The following is a 21,608-nucleotide window of genomic DNA, read 5'->3' on the forward strand; positions in this document are numbered from 1 at the left end:
AGGAGGCCCACAGCTACTTGAAATTTTCCAGAAGGAATCATTCTTCCACATTAGATTTTTTAAAAGGTTACAGCCCAGCAGCTGGTCTCCAGAGTGGTGCCCTTCTCCCGTCTCTCTTGTGGAAGCCACGCTCAAATCATCATCATTATCACATGTTTTTGGACTGTATGGTGCATAACCCATAGCTCTTCTTTTTTTTTTTTCCTTTGTTAGTTTTTCTATGTATACTTTACATAAATCATATTAGTGTACCATGTAATGTTCTATATCTGTATATATTGCAAAACAATCACCACATAAGTCCAGGTAACATCTTTGTTGTTTAGTCACTAAGCCCGTCTGACAGTTTGGTCACCCTGTGGATTATAGCCCGCCAGGCTCCTCTGTCCATGAGATTTCCCAGGCAAGACTACGGGAGTGGGTTGCCATTTCCTTCTCCAGGGGATCTTTCTAACCCAGGGATCAAAGCCATGTCTACTGCATGGGCAGACTTATTCTTTACCACTGAACCACTTGGGAAGTCCATCCTACATCATTACAAAAATTATTTATTCTAGTAATGAGAACATTCAGGATCCGTTCATCTAGCTACTTTCAAATATGCACACAGTATTATTAATTATACCCACCAGGCTATATACTATAATACATGAGTAATTCATCTTAAAACTGGAGATGTGTACCTTCTGACCCCCTTCACCCATTTTGCCCACTCCCCACCCCTCCACGTCAGGCAGTCATCAATCTGTTCCCTGTATTCATGAGCCCATTTTTTTCTTTTGTTTTAGATTTCACATCTAAGTGAAATCATATGGTATTAAGCTTTTTCTGTTGGACTTAGTTCACTTAGCATATACACAGCTTTTCTGAACTTTCCTCATCTTTAGCATTGGAATAGCATTTTGTTAGGGTTTGGGGTAGGGATTTGAAAGTATTTGATAGTATTATTGCCAGGATTGTATCAATTTGTCAGTAGATTGATTGGTTCATCTATTAAATCAGCAACTGTAGGGAGTGCCAGTTGAGTGCTGTTGCTGCTGCTGCTTTGCTTCAGTCGTGTCTGACTCTCTGCGACCCCATAGACGGCAGCCCACCAGGCTTCCCCGTCCCTGGGATTCTCCAGGCAAGAACACTGGAGTGGCTTGCCATTTCCTTCTCCAATGCATGAAAGTGAAAAGTGTAAGTGAAGTCGCTCAGTCGTGTCCGACTCTTAGCGACCCCATGGAGTGTAACCTACCAGGCTCCTCCATCCATGGGATTTTCCAGGCAAGAGTACTGGAGTGGGGTGCCATTGCCTTCTCCGAGTTAAGTGCTAGGTGTTGTATTAGGTTCTGAGGTTGCTGTGGTGAGCAGTGCAGCAATCCCTGGCCTTGTGAAGCATAGCGTATGAAAGAGAAAACAGACCCTCCCCAATGAGTGAAAAGAAGATAAATACAGAAACACAAATCACAAGTGTTCTGAAGATAATGGTCAGGAATGCTGATGGAGAATCTTCTCGTAAAAAGTTACTTGTGTCTTTATTTATTTGGCTGCTGATTTACCAAGCAGGGTCTTTTGTTGGGGCACGAAGACTCTCTAGTTGTGACGTGCAGTCTCAGGAGTTGCAGTGCACAGGGCCTGGTTACTCCACAGCATGTGGGATCTTAGTTCCCTGATCAGGGATCAAACTTGTGTCCTCTGCATTGCAAGGCAAATTCTTAACCAAAGGACCACCAGAGAAGTTCCTGATGGAGAATCTTCAGGGGAGGGAGGGACTATTATAGATCTCATAGTCAAGGAAGATGCCTGTGATGTGGTGACATTAAGCTGAGACCTGAAGAATGGGGGCCCCAACCTTTATCCCTGGGGAGGTTCCTAAGGAATTATTAATGGACCTTCCCATCAAGATAAAATTGAAATATCACAATGTGATATTCAAGATCCTCCATGATGAGGATTGCTAGATAAAATACAGGATGCCCAGCTAAACTTGGATTTCAGATAAGCAACAAAAAGCTTTTGGTATGTTACTACATATTCCATGGAACATATTTATATATTTACTTAGTTATTTATTAAAATATTTATTTATTTGTCTGCACTTGGGCTTAGTTGTGGCATGCAGGATCTTTAGTTGCAGCATGCAAACTCTTAATTGTGACATGTGGGATCTAGTTCCCTGACCAAGGATCTAACCCAGGCCCCCTGCATTGGGAATGCAGAGTCTTAACCACTGGACCACCAGGAAAGTTTCTGGAACATATTTATACTAAAACCTTTTTTATCATTTAACTGAAATTCAGACATGATTGGGTGTCAGTTGGGGGCTGGCGTGAGGCACTCCGCCCGTGGCAAAGGTCATGAGGAAGGAGGCTCGACATACGCAAAGGTGGGATCGAGCCTCAGGAGTCCCCCTGGAAATTCTCAAGCATCTACCCCCATAACCAGAGCCTGCCTACTTTGCTACTTTGTGCTCTCACCTACACCTCTGACTTTACGGGGGGCTGTCCCCCACCACCTCTTTCGGAGAAGGAGTTAACTTAGAGCTCCAGTTAATAAAAACTCCTGGGCGTGACAAGAGTGTTTTAACCTACAAACTCCTCTGAAGGTTCTCTAGCCTGCCTGACAGGCTTGTCCGGCCACATGTGATTGCTCACAGCCTCCCAACTGTGAGAGGCATGAGATGCTTTAAACCTTCTAAAAACAGGTTCTTTAGAAAAGTTAGAAAACCATTAGTACAAGTATAGTGGGCTGATTAGAAATTGTATTGGTGAAGGGTTTTTCATTTGTTGAGCCAATGTTTATTGCTAAGTCTCCACATCCCCTGCCCTTATACACATTAATGAATATATAGAAGAAATAAGTATTAACCTTTGATATTAATCACATTAGACCTTAGGCTAAGCAAATTCCTTCTTTAATTAAAACCCACTACACCCTCACCCTACAGGAATGTAACTTTATCTGGTACCTTCGGAAGGTGGCATCTGTTTTAAGAATAATCACCCTTGGAGAAATAAGTGTTCTGGTTGACTGACCGCTGTCACAAGGAGAGGGTCATAAATTGTCAGCAGGCCCCCTGGCCAGAAGATGATGTAACACCCCTAAGACCTCTGTATACATTTGTATGAAGCACCTGACTTTAATAAAAGTCAGGACTGCTGTCCCCGCGTGACTTTTGTATAACATGTCAGTGTATAAAAACAGACTCTGGAAAATAAAGAATGGGGATCAGTTTCTCAAAATACTGGTCTCCCCATGTCGCTCTCTCTCTCAAACTCTGGCTGAGTCTCCATCTGGAGCGCGGAACCCACCAAGCTTACTTATTATGCCTGGGCTTCTAAGATCTGACCAGGGAGGCCTCAGTGTCTCCTCTCCTTCGGGAGAACGGAAGGACGCTTGCGGCCTATGTAAGTGGTGCAAGCTTCTTGTCTTGAAGTTTTATTGGTCTCCCGCGTAAACCAAGCTACTCAGCCTCTTTTCTCCACCGAATTTTCCTGCTGAGCTATCCTCATTCTATTACTCTTTATATCTCTAATTAATATCTAATTGAAGCTATTGTATCCTGATCCTCGCCGAAGCCGTCTCCCCTTCGAATACCCTGGATCAGCCTGGGCTGGCCCCCGGCAGGTGTCATGTTTTTATGTGTTAAATCCCTTAATTCTCTCTGTGCTCCTCCTCAGCTCAGCTGCCCTCTCCTCTATTACTTCTTACCATTCCCTCCACACACAATATTCCCTGTCCAGTTCCTTGTCTATGTCCATGCTGTTTCTTCTGTCCAGGTCACCCATCTTTCCCCACGTCCTCTTGGCAAACTCTTCTCATCCTTTAAGCCCTAGTCCAAATGGCACCTTCTCTGGAAAACCTTCCCTGGAAGGTATTGCTACTGCTACTACTAAGTCACTTCAGTCGTGTCCGACTCTGTGCGATTCCATAGATGTCAGCCCACCAGGCTTCCTTGTCCCTGGGATTCTCCAGGCAAGAACACTGGAGTGGGTTGCCATTTCCTTCTCCAATGCATGAAAGTGAAAAGTGAAAGTGAAGTCGCTTAGTCGTGTCCGACTCTAGTGACCCCATTGATTGCAGCCTACCAGGCTCCTCCGTCCATGGGATTTTCTAGGCAAAAGTACTGGAGTGGGGTGCCATTGCCTTCTCCGCCCTGGAAGGTATATTATCCTAATTTCAGGGTGCTTCCCAAACATGGTTCTCATATGATTTTGCCTTATGATTTTATATTTTAAGGCCTGGTTTCTAAAAATACACAGACTTGACTGAATACCTTAAAAGGAAAGGATATAAGAAATGAGCTCATTTTCCCCGCCCTACTCCCTCTCCCCCAATTCCCACTCAACTCTTAGTCAAATATTGATTGAGTACTTTACTGTGCCAGGCACCAAGCTAAGTGCTTTGCATGCAGCATCTCTTGTAAATTCCCCATAATCTTATGATGTAAATTCAGTTGGATCTCCACTTTTCGGAGAAGGCAATCAGGTACATAGCCACTTGCCTCTGTCTCTACACCTGTAAAATGAGGATGATTTTACATCCTCATCTTCCTTGTTACGTTTTCTCCCCAACTAGGATATAGGTCCCAAAAGGGCAGGAACTTATCTCCTTACAAACTTCGATATCCTCAGAGCCTAAAATTGTGTCTGGCATTGACCAGGCACTCAGTGAATTCCTGAATAAATGAATGAGTCACCTTACATATGAGAAGACTGCAACTTTGACAGAGAGAAAGTAACTTGTCTAAAAGCACAGAGGTGATTGTGGTGGAACTTTGGCTAGAACCAAAATTAGTGATGTGTTGGTAAAGGTTTAACAGTCAGCTCACTGAAAAACCAAGAGTCATGATTTGTAGCATATGTTGATTTCCATGTTGTAAATACGCCCACTGAGGTGGATTTGAAGGAACCAACCTGATGTCAACTGGCTTGTAAATTTCCTTAAAGTTTAACCCCAGGGTCTTGCAAGCCTGTCTACATAAGCTGGTTCCAGATACCAAGAACTGGGACATAGTTCTAAAGAGTACACAATTCCAAAGTACACACTCCCACCATTACTCTGTCCTGCATCCCTGAATGAGGCACAGTCTACCCCCACAGCTGAGTAGGAGAGGAAAAGACACTCAGATAACTCAGTTCAAAGCAGATTGCATAGGTGATTGTTAAAAACCATAAACCCAATCACAACCCGCCCCCCCCCCCAACCCCCCTGCTTAAAACCTTTTCAATATCTTCCTAATGCTCTTAGCAGAAAATCCAATCTCCTTATCATGACCCACAAGGCCCTTTTGTGGAAACTCCTCCTCCTGTACCGAACACTGTATCAGGGTTTTTGTCATAGGATATAGTGGTTAACATGACATCCACAATTCCTGCTCCCATGCAGCCTGTGTCCAGTAAATGAGGCTGTCAATAAACAAGTAATCAGCCATTAAGGACAGACCGAGACACAGTGAAGTAGAGAAGGTGCTAGGAAAGAGAATCGTGAGGAGGGTTTGCTTACTTGGACCCAAGATGAGTAGTGGAAGATTATGCTAAGATAGTGACATTGGAGGTCTGAAAGATGAGAAACAGTTGGTTGAGGTGTGGGGCTAGTGGCTAGGCAGAAGAGGAGAGGATTTGGTAGTTTGAGGAATAAAAATAATTTCTGTACAATTGGAGACAGTGAAGGTAAGATGAGAAGGATGGTTATCAATATTGTGATGGTCAGAATGTTTGTGTCTCCCCAAGAAACCCATAATTTGACATTTTAACTCCCGAGATGATGGTATTAGGAAGTGAGGCTTTGATGAACTGATTAGATCAAAAGAGTGGAGCCCTCCTGATTAGTTTCGTAAAAGAGGTGGGAGAAAAATCCCTCACCCCCTTCTGCCATGTGAAGATATAGTAAGAAGGCACTTCTGTGAATCCTAAAGCAGGCCCTCACCAGACAAGGAAACTGCCAGTGCCTTGATCTAGGACTTCTCAGCCCCCAGAGTTGCGAGAAATAAGTTTCTGGTGTTTATAAGCCAGCCACTGTATTTTTTTTTTTTCCATAGCAGCCTGAAAGGACTAAAACAGACAGCATGAACATGAAAAGCACCAGACTAATAGCCAAGGGAACTAGCAGAGAGGCTTAGCTCTCTTTGAATACAGAAACATTTAAATCCCAGGAGCTCAGATGCACTCTCTGAATAGTTCTTTTCCAATGATGGGCAACTTTCACCTACAGAAAACCTATTTACACCACTTAAGTAGAAACAGGATTATCCAGTTTCCACTGGCCTTTGCATAGATGAATAAACAGAAGCCCAGAGAAGGAAATGTCATCACCAACTGTTTCGCAGGCACTAACAACTGTCTGGTCTTGGACACTACACTTTCTGAGCCAGTGCTGTCCAACAGAAATGGAATGGAAGCCACAAAGAGAGCCACACGAGTACTTTACATTTTCTACTAACCACATTTTAAAAAGTAAACAGAAATGGTGAAGTAAATAGTAAAGTGAAATTAAATTTTATATTTTATTTGACCCTAAGTATAACTTCAACATGTAATCAACGCAAGTCTTAGAAATCAGATGGGTATTTTCTTTACACTTAGAGCACATTTTAATTCAGACTAGCCATAGTTCAAGCCCTCAGTAACCACATGTGGTTAGTAGGTAGAGTACTGGACAGCGCAGTTCAATGCCTCAGTTTTCTCTGTGAACTGAGAATAAAATGAAGAATAAAACTGCCTAGGTCACTGAATGGATTAAGAGAGGACAAGGGAAACACCGTGCATTCTGCCCAGCACTCCGCCCAGCACGTAGGGGGCGCGCAATAAATCTTGCTTCCTTTACTCTTTTCTTTTAACGCACCGCCCCCTTCAAGTCTCCGCCCCTTTCCCCGCCCCCTTCAGGTTCCGGGCGGAAGTAGTGCTGTTAAAAGCAGGGCGCTTTGCAGTATCGCTGTATTTTACTGCAGTGTGGCCGGCTTGCTTGTCGCGCGCACTTCTACTTCATTGGCTCTGCGGCCCCTGCTCCAGGCGCTTTACGGCAGTGTGGCTGGAGCTGCTGCTCTGGGGGCCGCGGTTTGGTCGTGAGTGGAGGGAATCCGAGTAGCCAGTGTTGACTGAGACTGCAACCATGGACGTTGGGGAACTTCTGAGCTACCAGGTATGAGGGTCGAGGAGGGCTGGGGGGACCGTCCTCTCACCCAGGCAGGAATCGCAGGACCAGAGTTCCTTCATATCACTTTCTCCCATCTCTTCCCTGGGCCTGGGTCCTCTCACTTCTCGTGTCAACCGGGTCCCTCCCTCGAATTTCTCCTGGGTTCTTTCAATTCATTACGATCCTCAAGGCCCGAATCTCTTCTTAACTTCAGTCTGGGCCTCTTCTCACCCTACCCTGAGACTTGACTGCCTTTCACTTTTCTGAAGGCCCCAGACTATCTTCACAACCATTCCCCTTTAATTCTCTTCTTCAAGTCACTGAGTTGATGATCGTGGTGGGAGAGCATTGGCCTTTCTTGCATTTGAGTATCAGCTTCTCTACTGATCGACTCTGTGGCTTTGGGACAAGTTCTGTTGTCTTCTTGGAGCCTCAACTTCTGTATGTATAGAACAGAGACAGTAATAGCTACCTATTAGGGTAGTTTGCGGGGAAGGCAATGGCACCCCACTCCAGTACTCTTGCCTGGAAAATCCCATGGACGGAGAAGCCTGGAAGGCTGCAGTCCATGGGGTCGCTGAGGATCGAACAGGACTGAGCGACTTCACTTTCACTTTTCACTTTCATGCATTGGAGAAGAACACTCCAGTGTTCTTGCCTGGAGAATCCCAGGGACGGGGGACCCTGGTGGGCTGCCGTCTATGGGGTTGCACAGAGTGGGACACGACTGAAGTGACTTAGCAGCAGGGTAGTTTGAGGACTGTAATCAATGAGTATGAAAGCTGATTTTAAAGTGCAGAAAGTTGGACACATGTTAATTGCAGTTGTTGGCAGATGTTTGACTTTCTCACATGTGATGGATCCCTAGGACTCTTCTTGTCCCATTTGCTCAGAATACATGTGGGGAAACTGACCCAGAGGGTAAAAAAAGACTTTTCCAAAGTCACTCAATAAGAGCTTTGATTAGAGGTGAGGTCTTTTGGCTCCCAGCTCAACCGTTTTACCTTTCTTTGGTCTTCTTAAATGTCCAGTATGGTAGCCACTAGCCACATACAGCTGTTGAACACTTGAAATGAGACTAGTCTGAATTGCGTTAAATTACACTTTCTGCCGTAAGGTAAGGTGGTGTCATCTGCATATCTGAGGTTATTGATATTTCTCCCGGCAATCTTGAGTCCAGCTTGTGCTTCTTCCAGTGTTTCTCATGACGTACTCTGCATATAAGTTAAATAAGCAGGGTGACAATATACAGCCTTGACGTACTCCTTTTCCTATTTGGAACCAGTCTCTTGTTCCATGTCAAGTTCTAACTGTTGCTTCCTGACCTGCATATAGCTTTCTGAAGAGGAAGGTCAGGTGGTCTGGTATTTCCATCTCTTTCAGAATTTTCCACAGTTTACTGTGCTGGGAGAAATATTAATAACCTCAGATATGCAGATGACACCACCCTTATGGCAGAAAGTGAAGAGGAACTAAAAAGCCTCTTGATTAAAGTGAAAGAGGAGAGTGGAAAAGTTGGCTTAAAGCTCAACGTTCAGAAAACTAAGATCATGGCATCTGGTCCCATCACTTTATGGCAAATAGATGGGGAAACAGTGGACACAGTGTCAGACTTTATTTTTTTGGGGCTCCAAAATCACCGCAGATGGTGATTGCAGCCATGAAATTAGAAGACGCTTATTCCTTGGAAGGAAAGTTATGACCAACCTAGATAGTGTATTAAAAAGCAGAGACATTACTTTGCCAACAAAGATCTGTCTAGTCAAGGCTATGGTTTTTCCAGTAGTCATGTATGGATGTGAGAGTTGTACTGTGAAGAAAGCTGAGCGCCGATAAATTGATGCTTTTGAATTGTGGTGTTGGAGAAGACTCTTGAGAGTCCCTTGGACTACAAGGAGATCCAACCAGTCCGTCCTAAAGGAGATCAGTCCTGGGTGTTCATTGGAAGGACTGATGTTGAAGCAGAGGCTCCAATACTTTGGCCACCTGATGCCAAGAGCTGACTCATTTGAAAAGACCCTGATGTTGGGAAAGATTGAAGGCAGGAGGAGAAGGGGACGACAGAGGATGAGATGGTTGGATGGCATCACCAACTCAATGGACATGAGTTTGGGTAAACTCCAGGAGATAGTGATGGACAGGGAGGCCTGGCGTGCTGCAATTCATGGGGTCGCAAAGAGTCGGACATGACTGAGCAACTGAACTGAACTGACTGACTCTTAGAATAATCAGTATAAAAAAGTAAAATTTTAATATTGATTACATGATCATATCAATTACTTTGACTATTGATCATATTGATTAAATAATCATATATGGGTAATGGGCAAAATAAAATATATTCAAAATAAATTTTACCTATTTCTGTTGACTTTAAATGTTGCTACTGGCCTTTTAGTGTGGCTACTAAAATTACATATATAGCTGGCTTTTCATTTTCCTTGGACAGCTCTGCAGTAGAGAATAGGGGACTAGGAACCATGTGTCTGGAGCTCTGTTGCTTGGCATCCCTGTTTTGCTGCTCCCTGACTGCTGTGACCTGGAACAAAATATTTAACTTCTCTCTGCCTTGGTTTCCTCATCTTATAAGTGAGGGCAATGAAAGTGTCTATCATAAAAGTCTGTTGTGAAGCTGTTGTGAAATGTGAAGTGTTTGGAGCAATGCTTGTCACAGAATAAACGTTTGAAGAATGTTAGCAATTATATTCATGCAATTCCCTCAGCCAATATATTGTACATAGTACTGACCTTGGAGACTCGGACATCATGAGAAAGAACTTGTAAGCAATAGGAAGTATATAGCCAAGAGATTTCCTTTTTAAGACAGTAATTGGATGTGAAAGAAGAATGGAGATAGGTGGGTTGAATGAGTGGTTATATCTCTGGTAGCTCAGATGGTAAAGAATCTGCCTGCAGTGTTGGAGAACTGGATTCAATCCCTGGGTCGGGAAGATCCTCTAGAGAAAGGAGTGGCAACCCATTCCAGTATTCTTGCCTGGAGGATCCCATGGGCAGAGAAGCCTAGTGGGCTGCAGTCCATGGGTTCCAAAGAGTTGGACACAACTAAGGCAGTCCATTGAGTCCCAAAGAGTTGGACATGACTGAGCAACTAACTCTTTCACTTTGATGCCTGTTTGGCCTACACATGAGCACACTACTCATAAAATGGGCTTCCCAGGTGGCTCAAGTGGTAAAGGATGTGCCTGCCAATGCAGAAGACACAGGAGACTCAGGTTCAATCCCTGGGTCTGGAAGATCCTTTGGAAGAGGAAATTGACAACTCATTCCAGTATTCTTGCTGGGATAATCCCATGGACAGAGAAGCCTGGTGGGCTGCAGTCCATGGGTTCCAAAGAGCTGGACACAACTAAGGTGGCAGAGCACTCATAGAACATTAAAGCTTGAAAAGGTTCATTTATTTGCTCAACAAATATTTATTGAGTATGTACTTTGCAAGGCACTGTATCCATTGATATACAGCACTGAACAAAACAGACAAGGTTCTTGCTTTGTGGAGCTTATAATCTGGTGGGGAAGTAGCAAGATAAGAGTAAATGAATGAGAAGTTCAGGTCATGGTAAGTGCTTTGAAGGATACACAGGATATACTATGGAACTGGGCTGTCTGATACAGCCACTGGTGACATGTTACTAGTGAACTCTTGAAATGTGGCTAGTTTGAGTTGAGGTCCGCTACCCATGTAAAGTATACACTGGATTTTCAAGATGTGTGAAGGAAGTGATGAAAAGGTGACTAAAGTATATTATTTTTATATTGATTCCATGCTGAAATGATGCTTAGGGTATATTGACTTAAAGAAAATTATTAAAACTAGTATTATCGTCTTAAAAACATTTAAAATGTTTTTAAATTTAAAATGTGGCTACTGGAAAATTTAAAGTTATATATGCATCATATGCAAAAGTCATATATATATTTAAAGTTATATTTGCCATATTTAAAATGTGGCTACTAGAAAATTTAAAGTTATATATGCATAAAGTTATATATAATCTTATGGCTTTCAATATATTTTTGTTGGACAGCGATGGTGTTTTTTGTCTTTATTTATTTATTTTTTAAATTGTTGGGCTGCACTGCACAGCATGTGAAATCTTAGAGTTGCCCGACCAGATTTTGAACCTGTACCCTCTGCAGTGGAAGTGCAGAGTCCTAACCACTGGACACCAGGGAAGCCCCAGACAGCACCATTAAAGAAAATAACCCACGGAAGTGGGAGAGAGGACCTATTATTTTTAGATAATATGGTCTGGGAAAGACTTTGAAGAATGGACATGGTAAGATGGTTGAGAAGGAATCAATCATGTGAAAAGCACAGAATAATCAAAACAGAGGGAATAGTAAGTACATAGACTCTGAAGTAGAAGGTGGTGCAACCTGTTAGAGGATCAGGAAGAGGACTGATGTAGCTGGAACTTGGTAAATGAGCAGGGGAATGAAAAGCGATGAAATTGGAGATGTAGGCAGATGACCAGCTATGGAGGCCTTGCTGTGGGCCATAATAAGGAGTTTGAATTCCATTTTGAGAGTTGTTACAGACACCCTCATTCAACCCACATGTGTACAAATGAAAAGTGAACCCCATTTTGGTAAAGGGACTTCCCAAAGGTTGTGGGCCAAGGTAGTGGCCGGAGTCAAAACCAGAATCCTGATCTTATTTCCAGCTCTGTTCATTCTCTACATGGCACTGTTCATGCAGTTTTCTTTCTGTAAGATCAGTGTCCACTCCTCCTGTTCCTAAAAGATGGTCAGTCTGGAATCCAGTCCATGATAAATCAGACGCACCCATCCTCTTGTGGAAAGTCATGAGGATCACCCAAGTTAACAGCTGCAAAAGCTCTTTGAAAACGGGAAGTTTTTATAGACATGAAAGATGGATTGCATGCTTGCATCCTATCTCTAAATATAACAACCCTATGTGGAGGGCTGTTTTAAATCTCTGCTATACAAATGAGAGAACTGAGGTACAAAAAGGTGCCTGCCCCAGAGCTGGAGCTCCTACCCACGGTGCTGGGCTGAACTAACCTGCTTTTAGATACGTCCTTACATTAATTCTCAACATGCTCTTTGAGGTAGGTGGCAAGCCCGTTTTATAGAAAAGGAAACTCAAGCTGGAGGGGTCAGTTACCTGCCCAAGATGAAACAGTAAGGAGGAGAGCTAGAACTGGAACCAATTGAATACCCAAATCTAGTTTTCCAATTAAAAAAAAAAACTTTTAAAATTGAACTATGGTACACGTATAGACGAATGCGCGAATCTTAAGTGCTTTTGATTTTAGTTGTCATTTACAAAATAGACTGAGCATGACCACTAGTGTTCATTTCTCAGGGACAAAGCGGTCTGATTTGAACATCCCCACCCCCAGAGTTTGATTCAGTAAGTCTCCCATGAGACCTTAGCATTTGCATTTCTAACAAGATGCCAGGTGATGCTTAAGCTGTGGGGCCAGGGACCCCACTTTGAGACCCCCCCGGCCTAGAATGATCTACATTCCTCTTAAAATTTTCTTCAACTGAGACATTTCACCTCCCTTTTCATGGCCATTAGTTTGCAGTATTTTGAGTGTAAGCTGTACTTTTCCCCCTGCCATCTAAGATATTGAGAACAAATCAGTTAATCTTTCTGGGCCTCAGTTTCCTCATATGACTAATGATGGAAGATTAAGTAAGTTCCTCTGAGCTCCCTTCTAGCTTTAAAATTCTGTGATAACTAATTATTTAGGCCAAGAGTGCCAGAGATTTCAAGGGATAAAAAAAGCTTGACATAGAAGGATGAACTGGGGCTGAAAATCTGGGAGACTTGAGTTTTAATCCTACCTTTATCATTATTTATCCGAGTGACTCAGGATAAGTCGTTTTCTTCTCTGTACATCATTTTTTTTTTAAATCATGATTAATACACAATGAGATTGAGCTCTATGACTTCTCATTCTTTCCTTTCCTAAAATTCAAAGACTAAGGTAAATAAAGAAAATCTGTAACGTCAAGATGTTTATTAAAAGTATTTGACATTTTTTGAGTGCTTACAAAGTCTCACTTTTGGGGCAGCTTGGTGGGAAGATTGCAATTTTCTACTGAGATTGGTTCTTCTAATAATAGAGTTAGGCAGCGAGCGCCTCAGTATATGCCTTATATCCTTGACATATGTTAACTATTCATTTGAGAAGACAGGAGAATTACAATGTGGACAGGAGGTGGTGGAAAAAGTCTTAAAGAGGAAACTAGTTATGTTCCCAATATGGAAATGTACTTTTTTGATGCCTTCAGGCTTAGACATCTCATCAAGAAGTGTGCCCAGCAGTTCCTTGGCTGAGAAGTTTCTGCTGCATAGACGCGTGTATGAACTCCAGGGCATTCTCATTAATACTAATTCCACAGATGTCTGGAAAAAGTTCTTACCTCTGAAGTTTTCCAATAAAGAATTCTCGTTTAGTGCAGTTTGGCTCAGTGGGAATGACTCGCTTTGTGACATGAGAGTATTCTCTTTGAGGCAGATTGGGGTCGAGGACCCTTGGTTTTGGCAGTGTTGCAGACACCCACTCCTCTTGTTACTTATCAGTCAGTAATATAACAGTTCCTGAGATTGCAATGGCTTGTTGGAATCTAGCATCTTTCTCCTTCACCCTTATTTCTTTCTTTTGAAATAAAAAATTTTAATGACAGTAATTTGACAGGAGTAGTATTAAAAGAAAGTGTTCAAGAAAAAGGAAACTATTACCCCTAATCCTATAAATATTTTCATATTCCCAGAGGACTTTTGTGTTTTTCATGACTATATCTATTGAATATATACTGTTTTGTGTTCTATGTTTTAACATTGCCAGAAATATTTTTTGTTTCTGCATGTTATTTTTAATGTCTGCAAACTTTTTTTTTTTTTTTTTTTGCTCAAGTCATAGGCAAACCATTTTCTCCTAAATTGTTCTTCTATAATCGAGTACTTAGGTGGTTTCCAGGTTTTGTTCTTGGAGATAATATTGCTGTGAACTTCTTTATTCAGGTAGCATTTCCCCCTCACATCTGCTGTAGTAATTATCAAATGATTGGATATGCCTGGAGAGGGGATGCTGGAAATGGATTTGGTTTGGTTGTTGAGGAAAAGGAGAAGATATTGGAATCTCAGCCCTGATGAGTGAAGGGGGCTAAGGAGTCATTCTTGACTATGATTAGGGAGTACAAAAGCCCTCAGTGAAATGTACAGAGCGTTGAGCAACTCAAGAGGAGTGGCGGGAAATGACGGGTTTGCCTCAGCTGCAGAAGTTCAAGCAGGACACAGTGCTCATGTGGGATTAATCCCTTATCAGTTGACATCAGTGGTGTGTGTTCCAGTTTTACTGCAATCTTGACAACTACTAGTTGTCATAATTTATTTTTTCTCATTAATCTAGTAAGTATATAAAGTGTTAGTTCATTTGCTTTAATAAGCATTTTTTCCCTTTGTTTATCGTTTGTACTTCTTATCATCTGCTTCTTTTTCCTAGAGTTGTAGTTTATAACTGTGCTTTTCTGTTGTGTTTTTTGTTGATGAAAAAATTTCAGAAGACTGGACACTGCTCAAATGTATCTTTTCTTTGGTAGCCCCATTTTACCCAAGAACTCTGAGAATATTATCCTAATCATGATGTCTCTTACAGCATCGTGAAATAGGCTCTTTTTGCATGACGGTTGAGACTAGTGCTTTTCGAAGTTACTCATTGTTGGTGGGACTATAAATAACAAATTGCTATTGGTATTGATATTCCCATTTCAAGGTGTTTTCTGTTTCATCTTCTGGGTCACTTTTTTGTTAATGCTCCCTCCCTCCCTTTGTGATCTTACCTTCTCTCTTTACCCTGGTGAGTTCCTTTTATACTCATAAAATACATTGTTTTTATGTGCCTCCTTGCACACTAGGCAGTGAACGGAGAGGCAGGGACCAGCGCCAGAGTGTCTCACTCATAATTGATACCTAATAAATGATCATCTAACGATGGAGTGAATGAACTAGTACGTGGCTTTAAATATGCCTTTTGGAAAGCTTTTGTTCTAATATCTTGTCTGCTTGCTGGCTTGTATCTCTTTGCTTTCATGTTAGACTTCGAGAAAGTTTGTTTTAAATCCATTACTTCAGTTACTAAATTGTCCTCTGCTTCCTTATCATGTCTTGCTCCTCTTGCTACAAAACCTACATTCTTTTTTAAGAAAAAAAAAAACAAAACTTTTAATTTTGATCTAACTTTAAACTTACAGAAGTTTTGCAAAAATAGTATGGAGAGTTCCCATATGCTCCTCAAATAACTTCCCTTAAAGTTATACAACCAGAGCACAGTGGTCAAAATCAGGAAATTAACATTTGTATACTGATAACAAACATACAGTCTTAAATGTCACCAGTTTTGTTTGTTTTGTTTGTTTTGTTTTCTAACATATCTTGTAAATGCTTTCTTTTTTAATTATTTTTTTATTGAAGTATGGATGATTTACAATATTGTTGTAGTTTCTGGTTTACAGCAAAGTGATTCAGTTAAAACATGTGTATGTGTACATGTATATATTTTCCATCGTGGTTTATTATAGGACCCTGAATATAGTTCCCTGTGCTATATAGTAGAACCTTGTTGTTTATCTATTTTAGGTATAGTAGTTTGTACCTGCTAATCCCAAACTTCTCATTTATCCCTTCCCACCCCCTTTCCCCTTTGGTAACCTTAAATTTGTTTTCTGTCTGTGAGTCTGTTTTGTAAATAAGTTCATTTGTATCGTATTTGAGACTCCACGTGTAAGTGCTGTCATGTGGTATTTGTCTTTCCCCTTCTGACTTACTTCACTTAGTATGATAACCTCTAGAGCCTCATTAGTCTTGACTCTTCACTAGAATTTGATTCTGTAACCCGGTTCCTCAGTTTAGAGGAACTCATCCAGTCTTTTGTCCTTCAGCAGCATTATATAAACTCTTGGCGCACTAGCCCTGATTTAGCTTTCATGTGTCTGCTGAACCTTCTAACCAGATGCTCTGGTATCACATAATCCCCTGCGTCTCTCCACCAGCCCCCTTATCACCTACCCCCGGTTCTGCATTTCAATCAAGGGTGTAGCTGCCTCCGGCTGACTTGAGAAAAGCCCTGGACCTATTTCTCAAAGATGAAAGACAAGGTTCTTTTCTGTATGGAAAACATGAATTTTCAATTGGGGGGCTAGCTCCTCTCTCAGGAGTCAGGAGGGTGCTAGGATCTGAAAATGCTTAAGCCACTGTTCTGGCTGTCATGGCAATCCACTCCAGTACTCTTGCCTAGAAAATTCCATGGATAGAGGAGCCTGGTGGGCTATAGTCCATGGGGTCACAAAGAGTCGGACATGACTGAGTGACTTCACGACACGACAACGACCAGCTGTCATGGAGCTTACAGTCTAAAGGGAAGCGCCTCACAGATTTGAGAATTGATAACAGAGGTGTCTGGCGGGCTGCAGTCCATGGGGTCACAGAGAATGGGACATGACTGAGTAACTGAACAACAGCAAACAGTATGCGGTACCACTGAGTGAACAGGAAGTCGGGCCAAAGAGGCAGGAGCAGTCCCGCCATTGGGAAGTTGGAGAGGCTTTGCAAGGGAGTTGTGGCTTCTTTAGGAGCCTTCTCTCTATCCTTTCTATTTCAGTCACCACCATCTTAGTTTAGACTCTTGGGACTTTGTCAAAAAAGTTTTTTTCTAATAGATCTTATACTGGCATGATAAATGTTGGTTTGTTTCCTCCATGAGCCTGCTCTGATCATGGCTGCCAGCCCTACCTATTTCCACTTCCTTGGAGATAGGTCTTATTGAGATGCCTAATTTTGGAGGTGAACTTAAGGAAGCCATAGCTTTCTGCAGTCTTTCACTAGATGTCACTTTAAATTGGGGGATTGCATTTATAAGACCCGGATAGAGAAGTTGCCACACGTAACAATGACTGCTTTGGAGAATGTGGATGGTTCAAAATAGCTCTGTTGGAGAAAATAGTTCAAACACATGCCCTTCTGAATGTGCTCATTTTAGACATCTTTTAATGTTTAGTGTGGTGGGTGAACCTTCACTCTGGGTTAGACAGACTGCCTGTATTTGAATTCCACCTCTGCTACTTGATAGCTATGTGACTTTAATTAATCTCGTTAAGCCTCAGGTCTTCATCTTTAAAATACAGATTATATAATAGAGTCTGTCTCTGCCCCACCATCTTTTTAAAAAGCTCCACTTCACCATCTTTTTTGAAGATACAGGATCAAATGAGACAGTGTGGGAAGTGCTAAGTAGTATAGTGCCTGGCATATGGTAAAGTGTCCAGTACATGCTAGCTGTTAGTTTTATGATTGATATAATTATAAACACCGATGGTATAGCAGAAGGAAAAAATGTTTTTCTCGAATTCTGCAAAGCTGCCTTAGAATTCCCAAGGTCACCAGTCCCTTGGAGATTAAGGTTTAGAATGCTATAAAAGGAAATGGGAACAGTTTGTCACACACACATGCCAACGTGTAGAACTGTTCTCAATAGATTAAAGTATAACCCTATTCTACCACAGTTAGCAGCCACTGATATCAAGAATTATATCATCAACACAGTAATTCTTTTTCCCATGTCTCTTTAATATTACTAAGATATCTCAGCTTTCCTCTTTTCTAGTGCCAGGAATCTCATTTACAAATTATTCCTTTCTTTTTTCCCCTTAATGTTCCTGAAGGAAGTAATTGGTTTTGGTCTGAGTCTTGTACAGCTGTAGAAAAAATGGAATCAGGAGGAGATACAGCAGGAATTCTCTTACCTTCTCCAAGACCAGCCATTTGATTCTAGTATTTCAGCTGAATAGTTAAAGAACATTTTCTTTTCCACGGAGTTCCTGGAGCCTGTTGGCCTAAACTTTGGAATCCCAGCTCCATTGTGAGTTGGTAAATAGAAACTGAATTACCTTCCTTGTGAGTTCAGTGAAAGGTCTAGTAAGACTGCCGCAGGACAATTTCATCTCTTAACTCATTTTAGATGATCAGTTGCCTGTAAGCAGATTGTCTACTTTGGCTCCTCAGACTTTCCTTCAAGTACCCATCGGTGACCAAAGTCAGGGACTGAACTGAGAAGGATTTGAAATAGAGCACAGAGTATTATGATGCTTCTCTCTGACTGTGTCTGGCTGTATTCCAAAGACAGGTATGATCAATTATTGAACACTTTGGCATTATTCATGGGCTCATTCTGTTAGTACATAATATTGAGGATTGATTACATTTTTATTTGACATCCCTGCTCCAGTTAAGAGCAACTAAGTTTAGAATCACTTTTGGATTCAATCTTCAATAGACTTAACCATTAACAGTCCATCAGCCCTCTGCTGGTGTATTGTATGTTTTTAGGGTATTATGACACACGCTCACAGTCAGGCTGTGAGCCAATCCAGATTTTTGAGGGCTGGTAAATTTCATTGGGGCTTCCCAGGTGGCGCTAGTGGTAAAGAACTTGCCTGCCAACACAAGAGATGCAAGAGACTCAGGTTCGATCCCTGGGTCGGGAAGATCACCTGGAGGAGGAAATGGCAACCCACCCCAGTATTCTTGCCTAGAGAATCCCATGGACAGAGGAGCCTGGCAGGCTACAGTCCATAGGGTCACAAAGAGTCAGACACGACTGAAGTGATTTAATACCTAAATTTTGTTCGAATTGGTAAGGTTTTAGAAAAGGCAGAGGAACCAGAGATCAAATTGCCAACATCTGCTGGATCATCAAAAAAGCAAGAGAATTCCAGAAAAACATCTATTTCTGCTTTATTGACTATGCCAAAACCTTTGACTGCATGGATTACAATAAACTGTGGAAAATTCTGAAAGAGATGGGAATACCAGACCATCTGACCTGCCTCTTGAGAAATCTGTACGCAGGTCAGGAAGCAACAGTTAGAACTGGACATGGAACAACAGACTGGTTCCAAATAGGAAAAGGAGTACGTCAAGGCTGTATATCGTCACCCTGCTTATTTAACTTGTATGCAGAGTACATCATGAGAAACGCTGGAAGAAGCACAAGCTGGAATCAAGATTGCTGGGAGAAATATCAATAACCTCAGATATGCAGATGACACCACCCTTATGGCAGAAAGTGAAGAGGAACTCAAAAGCCTCTTGATTAAAGTGAAAGAGGAGAGTGAAAAAGTTGGCTTAAAGCTCAACATTCAGAAAACGAAGATCATGGCATCCGGTCCCATCACTTCATGGGAAATAGATGGGGAAACAGTGGAAACAGTGTTAGACTTTATTTTGGGGGGCTCCAACATCACTGCAGATGGTGACTGCAGCCATGAAATTAAAAGACGCTTACTCCTTGGAAGGAAAGTTATGACCAACCTAGATAGCATATTCAAAAGCAGAGACGTTACTTTGCCAACAAAGATCCGTCTAGTCAAGGCTATGGTTTTTCCTGTGGTCATGTATGGATATGAGAGTTGAACTGTGAAGAAAGCTGAGTGCCAAAGAATTGATGCTTTTGAACTGTGGTGTTGGAGAAGACTCTTGAGAGTCCCTTGGACTGCAAGGAGATCCAACCAGTCCATTCTGAAGGAGATCAGCGCTAGGATTTCTTTGGAGGGAATGATGTTAAAGCTGAAACTCCAGTACTTTGGCCACCTCATGCGAAGAGTTGACTCATTGGAAAAGACTCTGATGCTGGGAGGGATTGAGGGCAGGAGGAGAAGGGGACGACAGAGGATGAGATGGCTGGATGGCATCACTGACTCGATGGACATGAGTCTGGGTGAACTCTGGGAGTTGGGGATGGACAGGGAGGCCTGGCATGCTGCGATTCATGGGGTCACAAAGAGTTGGACACGACTGAGCGACTGAACTGAACTGAACTGAATCCTTATTGAGCCTTTCATCTTTGAATTATTCAACACATTTATGAAATGCCTACTAAATGCAGGATGTTTTTGTAGACACCAGGAATGGAGTGATACATGAGACAGTTGCAGTCTCTAGTCTTTAGAGAACTTATACCCAGGGAACCAAGACAGAAAATAAAGAGAAACAAATATAAATAAGAGCACCTAAACATGCAAACAAATAATGCTAGTGAAATAAAAACAAGATAACTTTAAATAGAGATATGAAGGGGGAAAAGGGCTGATGTAATGGAGTGATGGGGGACCACCATAAGTTCCAGAAGGGCTCTCTAAGGAGCTAACGTTGAGACTGAATATGAATAACGAGCAGGATCCAACCACATGAAGAGCTGTGGGAATAGCAACGTAAGCCAAGGGGAAAACCACTACAAAAGCCCTAAGGTGGGAACAAGCTTGTCATGTTTGAGGCAGTATAGGTAGAGCATGGTGAGTGAGGAGGGTAAGGACGGAGCGGTCTGCTCTGGGGAGGATCAGTTCAGTTCATTCGCTCAGTCAGACTCTTTGTGACTCCATGGACTGCAACACACCAGGCCTTCCTGTCCATCACCAACTCCCAGAGCTTGCTCAAACTCACATGCATCGAGTTGGTAACACCATCCAACCATCTTGTCCTCTGTCGTCCCTTTCTCCTCCTGCCTTCAATCTTTCCCAGCATCAGGGTCTTTTCCAATGAGTCGGCTCTTTGCATCAGGTGGCCAAAATATTGGAGTTTCAGCTTCAGCGTCAGTCCTTCCAGTGAATATTCAGGACTAATTTCCTTCAGGATTGACTGGTTTGATCTCCTTGCAGTCCAAGAGACTTCTCCAACACTGCAGTTCAAAAGCAGTTCTCCTGGGGAGGATGGGAAACCCTAAAATGTTCAGATGTTATTGTCAGTACATCGGGAAGCGATTGGGGGATTGAAGCTGTGGAGTGATACAATATGATTATGTTTTAAAAGGCCACTACATCTGTGGAATGGAGGCTGGATTGTTGGGGAGCAATCTGGCTGGCTTCATTGTTCAGAGGGTGGAATTCACCTTTGTGCTGCAGAGGGCCGCAGCTGAAGCTGTGCTCTCACTAGAATAATTGCTTTCCCGCCTAGGTTGTTTTCAGAATCTCCCAATTCTAAACATTTAATCTGTGTTCTGGCTTAATCAAGAAGCAGCACTTTTCCTAGTGCCAGGCTTGGCAGGGAAAATGTGGGCATGGTGCCTTGTGTTGAGCACCCTGGCCTGGAGAGAATGAAGAAAGCAGCCTCTGGTGGACCTGAGGACAATGCAGGTTACCCTCAGCACCTGGTACTTGTAGGAAGCTTTGGAATCCATAAACTTTATGTGCCTCTGCAAAACAGTTGCAGATGGTCTGGACGGATGATTAAATATCACCACTGTTTTGCCCAGATCTGCTCTGCTGTGGCCATCCTCTCCATGTCTGGTTTTACATTACAGTGAGTAATTAAGGGGCACCGCCTTTCTGGTTACTTTCAGGACATCTTTTTCACTTGGCTTGAGGGGAATTTCAGTTTCTGCCAGTTTTATGACTGACTGCTGTGAGCAGTGGTTGTGAATGGCTACTCTTTGTTTTCAAAATTT

The 21,608-nt window shown here is 42.3% G+C and overlaps 1 protein-coding gene across 1 annotated transcript in view; it reads left to right on the plus strand.

The window, feature by feature from the left end:
* The first annotated feature begins 6,910 nt into the window (after positions 1-6,910).
* The window catches only part of CTNNBL1 (catenin beta like 1), a 165,853-nt gene continuing 151,155 nt past the window's right edge, over positions 6,911-21,608 (plus strand). Inside the window, exon 1 of the mRNA XM_061437551.1 lies at positions 6,911-7,122. Coding sequence (XP_061293535.1) covers positions 7,093-7,122 — 30 coding nt within the window. The 5' untranslated portion in view covers positions 6,911-7,092. The remainder of the gene's footprint in view (positions 7,123-21,608) is intronic.

The sequence above is a fragment of the Bos javanicus genome, chromosome 13, assembly GCF_032452875.1.
Source record: "Bos javanicus breed banteng chromosome 13, ARS-OSU_banteng_1.0, whole genome shotgun sequence".
NCBI classification, from domain to species: Eukaryota; Metazoa; Chordata; class Mammalia; order Artiodactyla; family Bovidae; genus Bos; species Bos javanicus.